Source organism: Lepidochelys olivacea, assembly GCF_965140295.1.
Source record: "Lepidochelys olivacea isolate rLepOli2 genome assembly, chromosome: 1".
NCBI classification, from domain to species: Eukaryota; Metazoa; Chordata; order Testudines; family Cheloniidae; genus Lepidochelys; species Lepidochelys olivacea.
Genome location: NC_140411.1, coordinates 202,112,276 through 202,133,509, shown reverse-complemented (window position 1 = coordinate 202,133,509; position 21,234 = coordinate 202,112,276). Strand labels below are relative to the sequence as shown.

The following is a 21,234-nucleotide window of genomic DNA, read 5'->3' as shown; positions in this document are numbered from 1 at the left end:
TTCATCTGTTAAATTGACAAATTCACGCTGCCTATCCCTGGCAGGGTCCAGGTCAGATGACCCCAAGGCATAGATACTTCACTCTCAGTGCCAGAGCGTCAAGTTAGGCCTGGTCTACATTAAAGAGTTAGGTCAATGCAAGGCATCTTACAGTGACCTAACTATGGAAGTGTCTACCCGTTAATTTCAATCCCGCCGACGTAACTACCCCGCTCTGCCAACTAAACTCCACCTCCATGAGCAGCGTAGAGTCAAGATTGATGTAGTTAGATGGATGCAGTGTCAGTATAGACACTGCATAACTTACATCAAGTTAATGGCCTCCAGGAGGTGTCCCACAATGCCCCTCCTTGACCTCTCACCTTTTTGAACTCCACTGGAGGTATGCAGGAAGCTGCCCCTCCCCTTAAAAGCCCCATGAATTTTTGGAATTCCATTTCCTGGTTGCCCAGCTTGGAGAGCTCACCTAGCAACTGACCATGCTAACTACATGTTGCAGGCACACTCCTGCCTGTACTACACAGGAGGTATTAGATTTCTTGGATCTGTGGGGAGAAGAGGCTGGTCAGGAACAGCTCCGATCCATCTGTAGAAACTTAAATATATACAAGCAGATCACTTGGGGCATGGGAATTGGACTTTCCAGAAGTTTTCACAGATACTGCAGGTGTTGCAAAAAGGTTCAAGCACAAGTGCCAGCTACAAAATAATGTGGTTCCTGTACAACATAAAATGCAAAACATACCAGTTGCAGTGAGACAACCACTCAAGGAGATTCCGAAACAACATAAAGCAGATACGATTGAACGAGTTGATTCATCAGAATGGGTTTCTCCTATCATTCTCACCAGGAAGCCCAATGGTGCTATCCACAGCTATGTGGACTTGAGAGATTTAAACTCCAGCATAGTTGTGTATTGTCATCCTCTATCCAACATCAGTGAAATGCTGCTCACCTTGAAGGAGGCAAGAGTGTTTATGACTCTTGATTTATGCTCGGCTTACCACCAGATCCCCTTAATGGAAAAATCCTGCAAGTACACAGCTTTCATCACTGCAGAATGTTTTTTCCAATTCAAAAGGCCTCTGTAGCACCAGTATTCCAGAGAATGATGCCTGCAATCTTTGGTGAGAGAATGCGTGTTACTTACTTTCAAGATGACATTCTAGTGAATGGCAAAGATGAATCTGAACATGATGGCATGCTAAAAAAGGTTCTAGAAAAACTTGGATACAGATTTACCATTAGCAAGAAGAAATGTCAACTCCGTACCATCTCAGTGACATGTCTAGGGCATAGAATCTCTCAGAACGGCATACAACCAAAACCAGACCTAGTGAAAACCATTTGTGATGCACCACAGCCTGACAAAAAGCACAAACTTCAGTCCTCCTTTGGATTATGCAAATACCATTCAAAGTTTGTTATGAAAGTAGTTCTGTTGAGTCATCTCCCAAAAAAAGGACATGTAAGGTTTGAATGGGTTGACGTGTACAAGAACAGCTTTAACAAGATCAAATATGCACTGTCCACCATCCCGGCTTTAAGAACTTTTGGTTCTGTGAAACAAACAATTGTCACAAGAGAAGCTTGTGAGTAAGGCCTTGTGCTGTCTTGACTCAGCTAAAAAATGGACAGGAGTCACTATTGCATTTGCCTCCAGAGCCCTGACTGATTCTGAAAAATCTGATTCTGCCATTGCGAAAGAAGTTCTGGCATGTTTCTGGGCAGTAAGACACTTCAGAACTTACTTATGGGGTGGTGGGAGATTTATCTTAAGATCTGATCATAAACCTTTTTCACCTTTATTCATCACAAGACGTTCTGGAAAAGCAACTCCAAGAATTGCCAAATGGGTCACCAAACTAAAGGACTTTGATTTGCTGACAGTGTATCTTCCAGGAGTCAAAAACACCACTGCAGATTCTGTCTCGCCTGCTCATACCTTACCATGAGGGTGCAATAGAGAAAGATGATGAAGAGATTGTCCTTGCACAAATCTCTGCTACAACTCAATCTCAGAGTGGGTAACAGCCATGAGAGAAGACAAGGTAGTTCAGGGCTGTGATGGGGTTGCTGTACTCACCGCCGGATGGCGCCACTTTGTGGCTGTCCTGGATATTAGTTCAGTCAGGCCAGTGTCCCTCCCAGCAATTACACCCTGTCCGTTTCTCCTCTGCAGCCTCCCTTTTACTTCCAAGAGCTGCAGCGTCCTCTTTGTGACTCAGCCCTCTGGCTAAGTGACTATTGTGGTTTCCCCTTCTAGGTGCTGGAGTGTATCAATGTTCCTGCTCTCCAGCAGTCTTCCGCTTCATTAGCTCACGGTGCCACTCCTGCAGTGGGGAAACCTGGGCCCACCCTTTACTTCAGGTTCCGGCTCAGGGACCCTCTACACGACAGCCAAAATCAGTTCCCTGCACCTTGCTGCCTTTCCCTGAGCCGCTTCCATACCTCCTGGCCTGCCCCCATCCTCTGGGTTTGCCAGTCTCTTCACTCCCTCCTCCCAGGGAGTAACCCGAGGCTACCTGCCTCTGTAGCTGCAGCCACATCTCCCTTCTCCCAGAAGTGACTGCACATATCTCCCTGCTAATTCCCTGTCTTTTGTAGAAGCCTTGCCTCTCTCTCACAAGTGAGCTTCTCTCTGTTAGCTGCCTCCAACCCAAAGCTCCCCTTTTGAACCTAATTAGCTGATTGGGCCCACCTGACCTAATGCAACTCTTGCAGTTTCAGTGTGGGGAGCACACCCCATCACAAGGACCTAAAGACTTACATAGTCAATGGATGGTCTTACATGACAATGACACCAGAACACTCGGAGCTATATATAGACATGTATCACGTGAGCTGTCCTTTGTAAATGAATGGGTTTTGAGAATTGACCATCTTGTTGTGCCTACACTTGTGAGACAACGATTAATTGACCTGGCAGATGGAGGACATATGGGGATGAGTCTAACCAAAAGACAACTGCAATAAGACTTCTGGTGGCCAGGGATGGACAAGCAAGTTGAGGAAATAATCAAGACTTGCATGGCTTGTGCTAGAAGTGATAAGTCACAGAAAACCTTCAGCCTCCTTCTCACACCAGTTCGTTATCCCAATTGTTCATGAGAGAAACCGGCTCTTGACCTAATGGGGAGCATTTGAAGATCAGTCTGTTACACAGAGGTTTGTCCTAGTATGGTAAACTATCATTCAGATTGGCCAGAAATTACATTCACTAGAAAGGTTACAGCTGAAATAGTAAATAAGTTAAAATCATTAGTTTTTGCCCGAGAAGGATTTCCCAAGGAATTGGTAACTGACCATGGAATGCAAATAACTTGTGCTGAAATGCAACGCTACCTCATTAACAATGCTATCAAACAGAAAACGGTTTCTTTCTTCAATCCAAGAGCGAGTGGTCTACTTGAGATAATGAACATACTGGTGAAAGAAAGTTTGCAGCTTACCAGTTTTCAAGTGAGACCAGGGAAAGAAGCTTTACATGAAACACTGTTTGCTTCTGGGACCACTCCACTTTCAACACCAGGATTATCACCCTTTGAACTGTTAAGAGGACACAAGGCTGGTAAATGACTTACTACCTGTCAAGGACTTACATGTTCTCCTTTTTCAACCAAACCTGATGAAACTATTCGTGAATGTGTTCAGAACAAACAGGAGAAATAAAGGCAGTGTGTGTACTGTAAAGTGCTAAACCTCACAAATTTGAAATTGGAGCTCTTCTTCATGTGAAGCTGTCATACAAAGTCAAAAAAGAACGTTCAGGATATTCCTTTCCTTTGCAGTTAACAGAAATCTGAGAAGATTCTGCTGGATTACTAGAGCAAAAGAAATAGAACACTTCAAGACTGTCCACAGTTCATCAGCCAACAGCTGAAGAAGAGAATGCTGATTTCCATCTTGGACCAGAGAACGCTGATGACACCAATAGTAATGATGGACAATTTATAGCAGTAGGAATTGCTCCACTACCCGGTCTTGTTCGTGCCTCTCCAGGTATTAGGAGAAGTGTGAGACATAGGAGACTGCCTAAAAGATTGGAAGACTTTGTTACAGGACTCAAGTGATGGTCTGGAAGTGACTGAAATTTTACAATGGTTATTCTAAAGGGGAAAGGTGTGGTGCAGATAGCTATCCCAGTGTGTGTTTGCAAATTTGTTCCCAGCGGGCTCCTGTAGCTTTGAGTTCAGGAATTACAATTCCCAGGATGCAGCAGGGGAGAGGGAGGATTGAGAGGAGAAGGAAAGGGAGAGAGTGAGGGGAATAAATCTGACCTTTACTGTTATCACGCTTCCACAGCATTTCTCAAAAGGATCCAGGTACAAAACAGCCACAGCTCATGGCTAAAACACAACTTCTCACCTTATTTCATGAACCCTACCTATTCTTAGCCATCATTGGGAATTCCACTGTCTTTGAAACCTTGGTGTAATGTTAATTAAGTCTAGTCTCTTGATTTGGATTCAGGATATCAGAGTTCAATTCCTGGCTCTGCCACAGACTGTGACACCTTGGGCAAGTGACTCAGTCCCTCTGTGCCTCCTTTTCCTATTTGTAAAATGGGAGGAGTAATACTTCCTCTCTCCCCTCCTTTGTTTGTCTTGAAAATTTCGATTGGAAGCTTTCTGAGGCAGAAGCTATCTCATACTATGTGTTTGTACAGTGTCTCGCACAATGAGACCCCTGACCTTGGTTGGGCCTCTCGCTACTACTGTAGCACAAATCATCATAATCTATTTTATAGAGCTGTGTCTAATCTAGATCTGTTTTTTGCCATGCAGTGGGCCTTCCGCCATTTCCCGTGGGAGAGTATTCTATCATCTAGTGGATCTCACCATTAAGAAGATTTTATTGATACTTTTTTTTTTTTTTAAGGCAATATAAAGCTCAGTCCTTGGACAACTTCTCAAATCTCATTGGGAAGAAGTATAAAAAGGCCGTTTTCAGGCAGTATGAAGATGCCAACTTCAATAAGCTTCTGGAGACTCCCCGGCCCAAGGAAATGGGAATTCTGGGCCCTGTTATCAGAGCTCAGGTTAGAGACACAATCACGGTAAGTGGCGAGGGCCAAATACAAAGACTGTTATGTACTGTGGTGTATCTTACTGTAAATGTAAAATAACTTACTGTAAATAAGAAACAGCTTGTGTTGTAGTCTTTGTCAGATAATGTATAATGTACCACTTGGTAAGGCAAGTCCCATCTTTTCATGTGCTGTATATTTATACCTGCTACAGTATTTTCAACTCCATGCATCTGATGAAGTGGGGTTTATCCCACAAAAGCTTATGCCCAAATAAATTGGTTAGTCTCTAAGGTGCCACACAGACTCCTCGTTGTTTTTACGGAATCCCCGTGATTCCAGTCCATGGCTAGCACTCTCCATGGCTTCGTGTGCCTGGCCGTGTGGGAAGTGCTCCTGAGGATGCCATTCTCATCAGCCGCCTGAGACCAGGCAGCACAAGAGGAATCCCAATCAGTGCGGTCCACAAATGTTCATGTTGCAGTAGAGCTTCTGGTTTAATATCCCCAGATTTTTCTTTTAAGGAGCGTTTCTTCCCCTGAGCACTTTCAGTGCTGAAATCATGCAAGTTTCGCTCTCCCTGGGATTTACCCAGACCAGGATTCACTGAATGCTGAACTCAAACTTTCTGCATCTCCATATCTACGTAGATTGTGTTCAGAAATATGGCCAGTCGACCCTACAGCATTTACCTTCATGGAGTGACGCTTTCAAAAGATGCAGAAGGAGCCACTGACCGCCTGGATTCCACAGGTCAGAAACTGTTCACATTTGCACAATATCGAAAGTCTTACTTTGTGTAGGGTCTCTCTTTGCCTTTAGGAGGTCATGTAACTGATTAGGGCATAGGAGTGGGAGTCCTGGGTTCTGTTCCCAGCTCTGCCGCTGACCTGCTGTGTGATTTTGGGAAAGTTGTGTCTCTTCTCTGTGCCTCAGTTTTCCCCATCTGTAAAATGGGGATTATGATAAGTGCCCACTTTTGTAAAGTGCTTTGAGATCTACAGATGAAAAATCAAATGTAAATATGCTAAGCAGCACTATTATTTAAAAAATGCCTGCGTGGACGTGGTCCTCGACTTCAATGAGCTCATGTCAGTTTACACCAGCCAAGGGTCTCGCTGACGTAACATAAGAACGGCCATACTGGGTCAGACCAAAGGTCCATCTGGCTTCGTATCCTGTCTGACAGTGGCCGGTACCAGATGCTTCAGAGGGAGTGAACAGAATAGGGCAATTTCCAGTGATCCATCCCCTGTCATACAGTCCCAGCTTCTGGTAGTTGGAGCATGGGGTTGGGTCCCTGACCATTTTGGCTAATCGCCATCGATGGACCTGTCCTCCATATTCTTATCTAATTATTTTTTGAACCCAGTTCTACTTCTGCCCTCGCAACGTCCCCTGACAATGGGTTCCACAGGTTGACTGTGGGTTGAGCAAAGAAGTACTTCCTTACTTTTGTTTTAAACCTGCTGCCTATTAATTTCATCGGGTGACCATTAGTTCTTGTGTTATGTGAAGGGGTAACTAACAGGTCCCGATTCACTTTCTCCTCACCAGTCATGGTTTTACCATATCTCTGTCATATTCCCCCGCCCCCCGCCGCTTAGTTGTCCCTTTTCTAAGCTGAGCAGTCCCTGTCTTTTTAATCTTGGCTCGTACAGAAGCTGTTCCATTACCCTGATCATTTTTGTTGCCCTTCTCTGCACCTTTTCCAATTCTGAGATATCTTTTTTGAGACAAGGTGACCAGAACTGCACTGTTCAATGTGTGGGCGTATCATGGATTTATATAGTGGCAGTATGATATTTTCTGTTTTAATATCTATTCCTTTCCTAATGGGTCCTAACATTCTGTTTGCTTTTTTGACTGTTGCTGCACATTGAGTGGATATTTTCAGAGAACTATCCATGTTGACTCCAAGATCTTTCTGTTGTGGAAACAGCTCATTTAGACCCCATCATTTTGTATATATAGTTGGGATTATTTTTTTCCAATGTGCGTTATTTTGTATTTATCAACACTGAATTTCATCTGCCATTTTGGTGCCCAGTCACCTAGTTTAGTGAGATCCCTTTATGACGATTCACAGTCAGTTTTGTATTTAACTGTCTTGAGTACTTTGTATAGCTTCAAATTTTGCCACCTCTCTGTTCACCCTCTTTTCCAGATCATTTATGAATAAGTTGAACAACACATTTCCCAATACAGATCCATGCAGGAACCTGCTATTTACCTTTCTCTGCTGTGAAAACTGACCCTCTATTCCTACCCTGTATTTCCTATCTTTTAATTAGTTATGGATCTAGGAGAGGACCTTCCCTTTTATCCCATGACTGCTTACTCTGCCTTTGGTTAGGGATTTGTCAAAGACTTTCTGAAAGTGCAAGTACTATATCTTCATAGTTTTTGCATGGCTAAATAGTAATGGAGGAGAAGAAATATTAGGAAATATTAAGAGGCATAGCTAAGGGAAAAAGAGAGAGAAATGTTTTCTGCTGTGATCTGAAATGAAATGGGGCTGAGAGATACAGAAAGAGCAGCAGGAAAAGTCATCAACAGTGGTAAGACTGTGTATCCGCAATCTTGGATAGTGAGGTTGCTAGTGCTGGGCAAGCAAATGAGAGACTACACAGAAGTTAAGGGCTATGAAATAATCTGTAGCCAGCCCATGGAAGGCTTTAAAGAAGGAAGAGGGGACACTTTATTTCCTGATTCCTGTAAGGAATGGGGGAGTCAGTGGATTTGTTCAAGGACCGGAGAGATGTGACTGCACTTCGTTGTATGAGTCAGACAGCAAGCAGCATTCCCAGTGGTTTGCAGTCAAGCTGGAAGGGCGTATCAAGTGGGGTCTGGTTCTGTTCAATGTCTTCATCAGTGATTTAGATAATGGCAGAGAGAATAAATTTATAAAGTTTGTGGATGATACGAAGCTGGGAGGGGTTGCAAGTGCTTTAGCGGATAGGATTAAAATTCAAAATGGTCTGGAGAAATGGTCTGAAGTAATTAGGATGAAATTCAATAAGGACAAATGCAAAGTACTCCACTTAGAATGGAACAATCACTTGAACACATACAAAATGGGAAATGACTGCTTAGGAAGGAGTACTGCGGAAAGGTGATCCACTGTGACTCCCGGATTAAAGCTAAATATGAGTCAACAGTGTAACTCTATTGCAAAAGAAAACAAACATCATTCCGGCATGTATTAGCAAGAGTGTTGTAAGCAAAACACAAAAAGTAATTCTGTTCTGTTCTACTCTGCACTGATTTGGCCTCAACTGGAGTATTGTGTCCAGTTCTGGGCACCACATTTCAGAAAAGATGTGTACAAATCAGAGAAAGTCCAGAAAAGAGCAACAAAAATGATTAAAGGTCTCTAAAACATGACCTTTGAGAGAAGATTGAAAAAATTGGGTTTGTTTAGTCTGGAGAAGAGACGACTGAGGGGGGACATACATTTTCAAGTACATAAAAGGTTGTTACAAGGAGGAGGGGAAAAAATTGTTTTTCGTAACCTCTGAGGCTAGGACAAGAAGCAATGGGCTTAAATTGCAGCAAGGGAGGTTTAGGTTGGACATTAGGAAAAACTTCCGAACTTTAAGGGTGGTTAAGCACTGTAGTAAATTGCCCAGGGAGGTTGTGGAATCTCCTTGGAGATTTTTAAGAGCAGGTTCGACAAACATCTGTCAGGAATGGTCTAGATCAGTGGTATCCAAAGTGGGGTGCGCAAGACAATCCATTGGGGGGCATGGCAGGAGGAGCACCGCCGGAGGGGGAAAAAAAAGGGGGCGGCTGGAGGAGTGCTGCCCTAAGATTGGCTGGAATGCTGCCCCTTATAGTGTGCTGCCCCAGGCAAGTGCTTCCTACGCTGGTGCCTGGAACCGGCCCTGCGAGGTATCCTGAGGGAAGAGTGGGAGTTCCACAACACGGAGGGGTTGACAGTGGCGCCCTCACACTTTCGTTCGCTTTCAGCGTATTGCGACGTATTGCAGTTTACATGTGCCCGGTTAAGTGGATTTATGGATTATATTATCTAGTTTTAACTAAACTAACCCTCACAAAATGAACAAGTGGCTTAGAAAGATTCCTGCAAAGAAACCGCGGGTTGAAGATAATACTAATAATGCAAGCACAAGCGAACAACAAGAAAATGACAGAGCTGGCAGTTCTCCTACTCCTAGTACGAGCTCTTCGTTAACCACATTATGAGGTAAAAACAATGATGATCTAATCAGATCTGACAAGAAGTCGGCCAAAAAAATTCAAAATGATCAAGAAGGCTATTTGACATATGGATTTACATCCACAGTCATTAATGATGAACCTCGCCCTAAGTGTGTATTCTGCCTTGAGATATTAGCTAATGATAGTATGAAGCCATCACGATTAGCAAGACATTTAAAAACTAAGCATCCAGAACGTGAAGACAAACCTCTACAATTTTTTCAGCGATGTTCAAAGTCACGCGATACTCAATCCAGTACTTTACAAAATTTCACTAAACTTCATGATAAATGTTTAGAAGCCTCTTTTAAGGTTTCTTTCTTAATAGTGAAAGACAAAAAGCCACATACCATTGGGGAAACACTTGTTCTTCCTGCCGCAGTAAAAATGGATGAAATAATACACTGAAAACAATATGGCAACAAACTAAAATGCATTCCTTTGTCAGCAAATACTGTTGGAAGACGCATAGAAAACATTACTGAAGATTTGAAGAAACAAGTATTAGAACAAATTACGCAGTGTGGGAGGTTTGCTATATAGTTCGATGAAAGTACAGATGATCCTAATATGTCTCAGCTTATGGTATTTGTTAGATTCGGTTTCAATAATGAAATACACAAGGAACTACTTTTTTGTGAGCCACTAAAGAAAAGAAGTACTGGAGAAGATATATTCTCAACAGTAAATGACTTCTTTAATAAAAACAATGTTTTATGGAAAAACTGTGTAAGTGTAACCACTGATGGAGTGGCTGCTTTGACTGGAATAAAGAAAGGATTCCGGGGTAAGGTTACAGAGATAGCACCAGTGTCACCTTAGAGACTAACCAATTTATTTGAGCATCAGCATCCGATGGAGTGAGCTGTAGCTCACGAAAGCTCATGCTCAAATAAATTGGCTAGTCTCTAAGGTGCCACAAGTCCTCCTTTTCTTATAGCACCACATGTGAAAATCATTCACTGCATCATTCATAGGCAAGCTATTGCTGTGAAGAAGTTGGAGCCAGAAGTGCGCGAAGAGCTACAGGATGTCATCGATGTGGTTAATTTTATAAAAACAAGACCTTTAAATAGTAGAATCTTCACAATACTTTGTAATGAGATGGGGACTGACCATGAAAATCTTTTGTACAACACAGAGGTTCGCTAGTTATCTTGTGACAAAGTGCTTAAAAGAGTTGTCGAACTTAAAGATGAGTTACGCATTTTTCTTTTACAAAAAGACAAGTGTTCCAAATTTGCTGACCTTTTCTGTGATGACAAGTGGCTGTTAGTAGTATGCTACCTAGCAGATATTTTCGAAAAAATAAACACACTTAATCTGTACCTTCAAGGTAAAGGTGACGTTTTAACAATGAGTGAGAAAGTAACTGCTTTTTGAAAGAAACTCGTGCTATGGAGAGAGCATTTTGAAAACAGATGTTTGGAAATGTTTCCATGGTTATGTGATTTTGTTGCAGAAAACGATGTAAGTGTGTCACCTATAAAAACTCTCATATTTGCACACTTAAAAAACTTGGAAACAGAATTTTCTAACCTGTTTAAAAATCTTCCAAACAAAGAGTTTCAGTGGGTTTTGAACCCATTTGTTAAAAATATAAAAATGCAACACCTTCCGATTAGTCTGCAAGAACAACTGCTTGACATCAGGGAAGATGGAAATTTACGAGCCGAATTTCAACAAAAACCTTTGCATAATTGGTGGATGGGATTGAAAAATGAGTATCATGATTTAGTAAGCGCAGCCAATGATGCACTTCTTCCATTTGGATCTATGTATCTTCGTGAGGCATCTTTTTCAGCTATGACAGCCAATAAATCCAAGGTGCAAAATAAACTGAACTTAGAACCAGACGTTCGAATTGCTGTATCACAAAGTGTTAAACCAAGATTTTCAAAAATAATGAAGCATATTCAATCACATTGCTTCTCACTAAAAATATTAAAATCAAATAAAATCAAATATATTATTTTTAAAATATTGTTTATTTCATCTTTATCTCATCCTTTTTTAATTTCTATTTTTTGTGTATGTTTTATAATGTACATAATATATTAGTACAGTAGTACATGTCTAATTTATACATAAATAAATATACATATATTGGGGGTGCGTGCTCAAAAAATTTTTACTGATGGGGTGCGCGATCAAAAAAGTTTGGAGACCAGTGGTCTAGATATTACTTAGTCCTGCCATGAGTGCAGGGGACTGGACTAGATGACCTCTTGAGGTCCTTTCCAGTCCTTTGGTTCTATTTCTGCAGCATTAACTTCAACTGATTAGATGCTGTTTTATGGGTGATTGTTTGGTAAAGGAAGAATGTAGTGAGTAGCAGGTTTGTTGTAGAAATAGAATGGAGCTGGTTTTAGCTACGACGTAGGCTAGAGCCAAGGCAATTCCTTCTGAATCTGCCTTCCCACCAGTGTGCAGTTCACTGTCACAATTAAAATGTAGAATTTTCTGCTCCAGATATGAACAGTCTTTGTTCAACAATTTTTTTGTTCTTCTGTAGTGCCTTTCATCCATGGATCTCAAAGTGATTTACACCCATCATTCATTTAGCTTTATGACAAGTCTCTGACGTAAGTGGTATAATTCCCACATAACACATGGGACCTTCGCGGTCAGAAAACACAGTGACAACACGTTTTGCATTCTGCAGTGGACACAGAGCATGTCTCCAGGCTGTGCTAGAGCTTTGGACGGTCCAAGGCTGTAACTTAATAACGGAGCATAGTTAAGCTCCTTTCTGCACTGCAAACAGAAACTCTGTCGTAAGCCACATGGGACAACCGTGCTGTATCTAGGTCCCTGTACTCAGTTGTTTTTGAAGTGTAGACCTGCCCAAAGTACATATTGGACTTCAAGTGCCTGAAGGTGCACTGACTTCATTGGAGCTATACCAATTTACACCAGCCATGAATCTGGCTCTAAGTTTGTAACTCCTATTAATGTTTCTCTCTTTTTATTTCTCCTTCAGACAACAGCACCCTGAGTAAAGCAGTTCAACCTGGGGAAACCTACACGTATAAATGGAGCGTCGTGGACACCGATCAGCCCACCGCACAGGATGCCCAGTGTCTAACGAGATTATATCACAGTGCTGTAGATGTAACTAGGGATATAGCCTCTGGACTGATTGGCCCACTTCTGATTTGTAAAGGTGAAGCACTGAACAAGAGGGGTGTGCAGGTATGATCATGTTCTGCAACCTCTGAGAGACAGAGAGAGAGAGAGAGGCGCCTGTCCATGTGTGTTGTTTGAACTACAGGGGAATTTGGTTTCATTGATTGTTCCCTTAGAGAAAAGGCCTATGGAACTGAACTGGGATCAGATCACTAGGCTTCTTCAGAAGTCAGTCAAAAAACCTGTAGAATGTAATGAGGTATGAGATCCTTTGGATAAGTTCTTTGAACCACCGTACAGAACTCACTAGTTGGGACATTAAATTCTATAGGGTGAGTCAGACAACCTAAAATAAGGGGATAGTTTTGTATTAAATTCTATAGGACTTTTCTATAAGGGCTGCTTGCAGTGATAGTTTTTAGCTGCATGCTGGCATATGTGGCCCCAGATTTAGAGTGCTCGCTGGGACTTTCAGTTAGAAAGATCAGGCTGCTAGTGATTTCTTTCATTGTGCTTTGTTTGCCAAGACAAGAAATTGCAAAATCCTGATTCTAGACACCACCCTAAACTTCCCCAAAGTTTGATGATCTGCAGGGAGAAAGGGAGGAAGTTCTGACCCCAGTCTCTGATAGCTTCTGACCCCAGTCTATCACAGGTTTAACCTAGGTCTGGCAACCCCAAACTTTGGGGATCCAGAAGCATTGCAAGGGGGTTGCTGGGAGAGTTCTTCTTCCACTTCCCCTCCATGGGGCCAAAGGAAGGAATCTACTTTGACAGTGGCTCAGACACCACGCAGAAGTGAATGGAAGCAGTGACTTCAGCCCCTGCACATACAGCAACAAGTGGGCCACTATGGGGAGCCCAGCTCATAGCAGCCATGCTAGTAGCTGGTCCAGTGTCACCCAGTGAGTCAGTTGCAGAGGTAGGAATGGAACGCTGGAGTCCGGAACCCTAGTCCCTTTCTCTAACCACTGGACTGTGCTTCTGTTCACTTGAATGGAAATGTTGCCTCTGGAGGGATGGCGAGATTAGGCCCTTAATATACCCCACTATGTATCCGTTAGCTGCTTGCAAAACTTACCCTGCCATGTCTGCTGTCTTTCAGAACAAGGCGGATGCAGAGCAGCAGGCCGTGTTTGCCGTGTTTGATGAAAACAAGAGTTGGTACTTAGAGGATAACATCAAGGAGTACTGCAACAACCCCTCCAGCGTTAAAAGGGATGATCCCAAGTTCTACAGGTCTAACGTGATGCACAGTGAGTGGGAAACTAGGCCCAAGTTTGCAAAAGCTTATGTGAGCACAAGTACCCAGATGGGTGCTTATTCTGAGGTGCAAGGCATGCATGGGGATTTTCCAAGTGGCAGAAACTGGCCCCTGAGATTGTGCTGAAAGCACAAATGAGCAGAGTTCTGGTTCTGGCTTCAAGGATCTGCTATTTCCAGAATTTCATAGGGCATGGTTCGGGCAACTTAGGCACAAACAAGCTCATCATGAGCCGGGCAAATGTAAACCGAGAAGGGGAAGTGTCAGTGGTCTCAGCAGCCCTGCATGGGCTTCTGGGCCACCAACTGCAGTCCACTGAGGCAGCACCCGGAGGTGGGGGGTGGAGGTATCAGTGACTGTGGGAGATAGAGAGAGGTAGAGTACCTGGGTGGGGGGGAGCGGGGGCCTGGTAAATGTTTGTGTAGAGCCTCGCAGAGGGGAATGGATACTGGCGGTGAGTGGTTAGAGTGGGCAGGGGCTGGCAGGCTTCCTGGGGTAGTGACCAGGAACAATCTGTGATGCTGCACCTGTTTGCCCTGGGGTGGATGGGGGAAGGAATCAGGAGGGAAGTAAAGGGAAGGATGTTGGGAAGACTCCAGAAGTCAGCCAAGCAGCTGCATGCCTCGTACTGCATGCTTTTGGGTTTGGAGCAAGCTGCAGCTATTAGCATGGCACTAAGCAATTTGTAAGTGTTAATGAGTCTGTTAATTTGACAGTGGGGAGGGGGGCACAGCTGCACAGCCGTGTGGGGGCCCTCAGTGCATGTAGTTCCTAGAAGCTGCCTCCTCAGGGCCACAGCACAAGGGAATCAGGAGAGAGCATGTGGTCCAGTAACACACAGGATAGCAGCGCAGCCAGAGAAACTGCTGATGCAACACTAGCCTCTTGGGTTTCCTCCAGTGTTTGACTCTAGCTTGTGAATCTGAGCATGTGTCCTGAAGGCATATGCCCTCCCACAATAGCTGGTGACAGTGATGGCAAAAACACTGGGAGCCCATTTCTCACCCTCCCCAGTGTACCCGGCCCAGGTCACCCAGGCCTGTGTTATACAGTGAGTAATGCAGAACCCAAAAGTGAAAAGTAAACACAAGTGAAATTGACTCAGAGTCTATTTTCAGGGCTAGCTAGCTGAGAGAAATGTACAAAATAAACAATTTAAAAAATATATATTTGAATTCTTTCACCCTGAATCCAATATAGGGTGACTAGGAACAGAGGTAAGGACATTTTATTTTAATATGTGATTTTTTTAACCTAATGGTGTCCCTTCAGATGAAGGTGTCTGGATTGCAGCCCAATTTCATCAGAGTGCCAATAACCTTTCTGTCTGGATACAAAGGTGTGTCAGTTCCATCCCTGATGTCACTCCATTGAAAGCATGAATTTGGCTTACCGTCTTGCATGCTGGTGAGGCTTTATGGTGCTGTAACAGCATATCTTATGCTTTGTTTTAGCAATAAATGGCTACATGTCTGACAGCACTGAAATCCTGGGATTTTGCCATGATGAAATTGTGCAGTGGCATGTCTCCAGTATTGGCACCCAGGATGAGGTAGTGTCCGTACGCCTTTCTGGTCACACTTTTTTGTCTCGAGGGAAGTATGAAGATGTACTGAATCTTTTCCCCATGAGTGGAGAATCGGTCACTGTAGAAATGGACAACGCTGGTAAGTGGCAGAACTGCTGTGCTTGTTTCATGATCTGCTAAGAGATTTTGTTTCTAGAGTCCATAAGGACTCATAAAAATAGAAAAGCTTTGTATAAAGTACATACAAAATTTCAGCCCATCTACATCTTTCCCTAGATTACAGCAAGAGTGGTTGATACACATGGGGTATGTGTATGCTGGCAGCACATGACACAGCAGTGCTGTTGCATATGCTATACTTACTGATGATTCTGTTTTGCTTTTGAGCACTCCCCAAAAAAGTCCTTACTGTGGCACTAGTTGTATATCTGTCATTTGAGGCACAGTATTGAAGTTCTCTGTCAAAATCTATAGAAACGGAAAAATGTCCACATCTAAACCAGCAGGCCAAATCCTAAAAGCCATACATTGGGGCCCTGTTCACCCTTCTGCATTCAGAAAGGAACGTCCTGACAGTGTCCCTTTTCCAGAGCAAAAGCAGCTTTTCCCTCTTACTCTGGCAGCAGAGGAAACACATGGTGTAGGGACTCCTGCGTCTGCTCTATTCTACTGTAGGATATGTAGCTTTCCACTGGTGTTAACCACCCTGGGCTGGTTAAAATGGGCTTATGGCCAAATTGTACTGGTGTTACTGAGAAAAATGGCTGCATCACATGTCAGGATCTGGCCCACCAGTCATTTAGGAGCGAACGAATGTTGGAACGATCAGACTGGATCAAACCAGTGGTCCATCTAGTTCTAGTATCCTGTCTCTGAGAGTAACCACTATCAGATGCTTCACATAAAGGTGGAAGAAATCCCACGGTGTGGACAATTTTGGAATAGCCTGCCTAATCCCAGTGGTTGGTTTATGCCTTGAAGAAGAAGGGTTTAGATCCCTTAATTTTTTATCCTGTTTAAAGTACCTGTGAATGTTCTCCTTGTCCATGTAAATGGCTAGTTCTCTGGATCCTACTAACTTCTTGGCTCTAGCGGTACCTTCTGCCAGTGAGTTCCACAGGCTAATTATGCATTATGGTTATTTTTTTAAAAGGAAAAATGTTTACTTGAAGCTGGAAACCTCCATCAGACTTAACAGAAATCTCCAAAGTTGTACTTTTGTACTTCTCCATCATTATTGTTTGGTTTTAGTATGTGATCACCTCCTTCCCTCTCTAGACCTTCTTTTCCAGTTCTTGTAAAATGTGCTCATTTTTGCTGACTTTGGAAATAATGTAAGGAAAGCAATGCAATTCTGTCACTTAAAATATAGAGGAGGTAGAAGATTACACCTGGCATCTTTTTGAGGTAAAAGCCACTTTTTGTCCATCTCTCCCATGTTTTATTGTGGGACATGCCATGAAATGCAAAGAGCCTGGAGTCACTTGGTGCAGTGTGCCCATTTATTCTCATGTAGGCCAATCTAGAGGTCCAAATGTGGAATTTCACTGTCCTATTAAAGACCTTCCCCCCTCTAGAGGGTTTTAAAGTATTGTAACATATCTGATTTTTAAATGGTTTTAAATGCCTGTGGGGATTTTTATTATGATCAGTATTCTCTAATCCATAGGTTTATACACATAACCCAAACTCCCAAAATTTGGATCCCTATCTAAACCTCTTGTTTCCATCTAGTTTTGATCTCTTATCTCCCTTTCTATCATGGGATGTACCAAAAACCTGAAACCAAATAACCCTAAATTTTAGGGAAGTTGAGATCCAGATCTGTCTGTGAACTTTATGGGTCAATTGTATTCAGTATTCATGATTTATTGCTATGGTTATGCCAAGGAATCCCAATCAAGGACCAGAGCAATATTGTAGGGTGCTTTACAGACTAATAACACAGAAGACAGCCCCTGACCTAGAGAGTTTACAGTCTAGACAGGACATGACAGGTGGGGGTCAAGCTCTACAAAGTAATATGTAGTACACTTTTTTTTTTTTTTCAATTGCAGGTACATGGCTTTTTGCATCCTGGGGTTCCCCTGAGATGAGTCATGGCATGACGCTGAGGTTTAGAGATGCCAAATGTGAAAAAGATGTAGATTATTATTCTGATGAGGACCCATATGAAATCATAGATTTCTCATATGAGACGACTCTTGAAAATGTGCCTGTAACCTCACCCCAAACTGGAGGAGAAACAAAAGAAATATCAAAAAAAACCCAGGAATCTTCTGATGATTATGATTATCAAGATCTGCTGGCCTCAAGTTTGGGACTTCGGACATTTGGAAAGAAACCAATGGTCCAAGAAGAAATGCAGAATCTTACTGCTCTGGCCATAGATGAGAACTTTGGCACCAGCACTCAGAGGGCTGATGTGGCTCCTGGCTCAGATCCACCATTCATGGAGAACAGTGGTACCTTGGACACTGATGAACTCTTGGAAACTCAAAGCACTGCTCCTCTCCCAACCGAGGCTGGGTCCCTCCACATAAATTACATGGTGGCAGCAAAAGAACATTCACTTCCAGTCACCACAACAGCAGTAAGTCCTGACTTGGCATCTAAAGCTGGAAACCAAAGTGGCTATGAAGCATATCACAGTCAGACGTCAGGAAATTATGAGAAAACACTTGCAGGTGAACTACTGAGGACTAGGGAAGAAGCCCAAACAAAAGATGCAGCAGAACTGTTACCTGACAGAGGGGACAGCATGACGTCCTCCTTTGCAACACTCTATTCAGAAGAACCACAAGAGAAAAGTTCAGGAGGGGAATTCAATTTCAGTAGAAAAAGGGAAAGGCGAGACCAGCGGGAGACTACGTTTTACACTGTTAAAAAGATGCGAGCCCTCTTAGATCATGTTCAACAAAATAAAAGTATTTCCTCTCTTGGCAACACCAGTTCAGACAGAGCACCTCTTTCTGCTCACCATGCAGAGAATATCTCCAGTTCAGATATGTTAGGGACTGATCAGTTTCCAAATGAATATGCTGAGGACCAGGACGTGGAGGAGGAGGAAACCAAGAAAGAAAATGCTGAATTTCCCAAACATGCAGATAACTTGACTTTTGCTGTGGGACACAGGGCAGAAAACAATGAGTTAAACATGTTCAATCTCCCTGACTTAGAACTACCCAAAGATAAACAAGAAAGAAATTTTACTCTAGATTATACATCAGATATCTTAATTCCTACTCGTAGCCCAGTGGTGGGAAAGGACATGCTGGGAAAGCTGTCGCCAAGAGGTATGAAGTCTCCATCTAAAATTATGAATGAGAAAAGAAATTTGGCCTCTGGGAAGGAGAGTTATGGGATGGAGATAAATTCAGCTGAGGCTACTGATAAATTACAGAATTGTTCCAGAAATGCTACAATGCCTACAAGAGCGAGTGTATCCCTGAATAAGAAGAAGCAAGGGAAATTCAAAGGCTACCCACCATTTACAAAGGGTCATTGGAAAGTAAGTAGCAAGCATCCAACTCTGAAAGGGGAAGAGAGAAATGTGAATGGCACGTTGAGTACCTCTGGGACTCTCATCAAGACCCGAAAGAGGAAAAAGCATAATCAAAAGTATAGTAATCTCTCATTGACACCCAGAGGTGTGAGACCCCCAAAGGTACCTGGAGAGCAAAACTGCACATTATTGTCCAGGGAGGCCAACCACACAGTGTCCCTTTGTGAGGCCAACAATACAGAATTGCCCAGCGAGGCCAACCACACGGTTTTGCGAAGCAGGCCTAACTACACGCTGACCCCAAGACAATTTAAGCCCATCATCATAGGGCTTCCCAGTGGGAATGGGGACAACAAGAAGTATGTTCCAGGAGGCTCTGACGGTGAGGAAATTGTAGATTACCAATATTCAGATGCAGACGTAATCTTCAATGACCCATATACAACGGACCCCAGATTCAACCTTAATAATGTCCGTAACCCTGATGACATTGCTGTGCATGATCTCCGCAGCAGAGGGACCACAAGGAGATACTACATTGCAGCTGAAGAGGTCTTCTGGGACTATGGAGGATTAAAGAAAAGGTTGGACCTAATTCTTCTTCTCTGTTGCCTCACACCCTGTTGCTAAATACTAGGCCACTGATTCAGATAGCTGTCCCACAACAAAGCTACTGTTGCTGAGGGATTAGGGGATTTCTTAATCACACAAGTGCTGTTCCATTTAACAGTCTGTAATGCAGTAGGTGAAGAGGAAGGAAGGACCAGTGCTTTAGGGCACTAGCCTGGAATTCAGGAGACCTGGGTTTAACTCCCAGCTCTGCCAGAGACTTCCTGTGTGACCTTGGGCAAGTCACTTAGTCTCTCTGTGCCTCAGTTCCCTGTCTGTAAAATGGAGATAAAGTCCTTTCCTACCTCACAGGTGCTTTTGTGGGGATAAATGCATTAAAGATTGGGAGGTGCACAGATACTACAGTAATGAGGCCCACATCAATACCTCAGTTGGTATCTAAGTATGTGTGGCTGGGATGGTTTGGGACTCAGTCAAGAGAGAGCCTATAGGTTGCCAGTTTGAATCCAGCTTGAGTAGGTAGGGACTTTGGTGGAGATTTTTCAAAGTGACCTAAGGGAGTCTCAATGGAGCTGGGTGCCTTACACCCTTAGGCCCCACTGAAAATTCAAGCCTTGTAGTTCCCACCATCTGAAATTTTATTCAGTCTCCAGTACAAAATGAGTAGTTTGGCTCCCACTTATCTGCTGGGAACTGGACTACCACATCATGCAAACCACACCACCACAGACAATTCTAATTAACTCCCTTGTTGCTAGTCTTAGCAGAGATCAAGAACTGATTGGACCATCGCGCATGAACTCCAAATTTGAGATGTTCGCATTGTTTTGATTTGGAAAAAGGGGCTTTAGTTCCCAACAAGATTTTGTATCCAGTTTTTCTGAGAGAAATTCAACCTGTTAGAAATTTGAAATTTCAAATCAAACCATGCAAAATTGCCAGTGATTTCATATTTCTGTGCAAATCTGCCTTTTTCCCCTAAAATTGCTTCCCACAAAAATATTTGCACAGCCTGAATTTTCATTGTTGCGTGATTTAGGACAGGAGTGGAAATAGTTTCACTACAGCACATTCAGTCTCTGAATTGTGTATTTTTCAAATTGTATCTTCAGACTACTTGACAAACTTGTCTATTTCCCCCTTCCCAACTTTCCCCATGTAGGACCCCTGCTTAAGTTCCACCTTCATTATTTGTATTTGCAAGAGTGCCCAGAGGACTCTGAGTTCTCCATGTGTAAAAATCCTGAAGCTCAAATACTGAAATGATTTGCCCTGTGTAGGGCAGATACTCAGCTGCTGATATAAATGAGGACAGCACCACTGAAGTCAATGGTGCTGTGACAACTTCCCTCAGCTGAGGATCTGTCCCTGAGTCTTTGGAAGAGTTGAGAATAGAACCTACAACCATAAGAAACTGAATCAGCACTTAGAGTTTTGGTGAGACAATAAGAATCAAGCTCCTTCCCCCACAGATGTATCGGCTCTGGAGAGCTAATGGAAATATAGGATGTAATTGGTTATCAGCAGTAATTCAGAGCCGCATGAGAAAGAGATGATCCCCAGGCCTTTGCTCTAGGCACTAGAGGAGTAGTGCTCTTTCCACTAAGGGTACATCTACACAGTCTGCAGCAGCAAGCCTTCCAAGTGCAGGTCAACATACCTGGCCTTGTGCTAACACTATAACAATAGCTGTGTAGACAGTGCTTGAAATTGAAGCACAGGCTGGCACTTGGTCTCTGACTCCCACCCCCATCCCTAGACTTGAAAGCCTGAGCCACGTCGACACAGCTGTTTTTAGTTCGGTAGTGCAAGCCCGAGTCTGCTGTGGGCTGTGTAGATGTACCTTAGGTGACTCTGAGGGACTAAACTCCTATTTCTTCACAGAGCAGTTGCATTTTTAAATATGGTTGTGATCAGATGACAAATATGCAAAGGTAACACCTTCTCATGGAGCTGTCAGCATCACTTCCTCATACGGCTCTGA

The 21,234-nt window shown here is 43.2% G+C and overlaps 1 protein-coding gene across 2 annotated transcripts in view; it reads left to right on the top strand.

Moving 5' to 3' along the window:
- Positions 1-21,234, top strand: part of LOC311524528 (coagulation factor V-like) — a 64,683-nt gene that overhangs the window by 17,504 nt on the left and 25,945 nt on the right. For both annotated transcript variants that reach the window (XM_084635692.1, XM_084635693.1), the window contains exons 8-13: positions 4,883-5,060; positions 5,681-5,783; positions 12,238-12,449; positions 13,489-13,639; positions 15,102-15,314; positions 17,233-19,264. In XM_084635692.1, the coding sequence (XP_084491818.1) occupies positions 4,883-5,060; positions 5,681-5,783; positions 12,238-12,449; positions 13,489-13,639; positions 15,102-15,314; positions 17,233-19,264 (2,889 nt within the window). The remainder of the gene's footprint in view (positions 1-4,882; positions 5,061-5,680; positions 5,784-12,237; positions 12,450-13,488; positions 13,640-15,101; positions 15,315-17,232; positions 19,265-21,234) is intronic.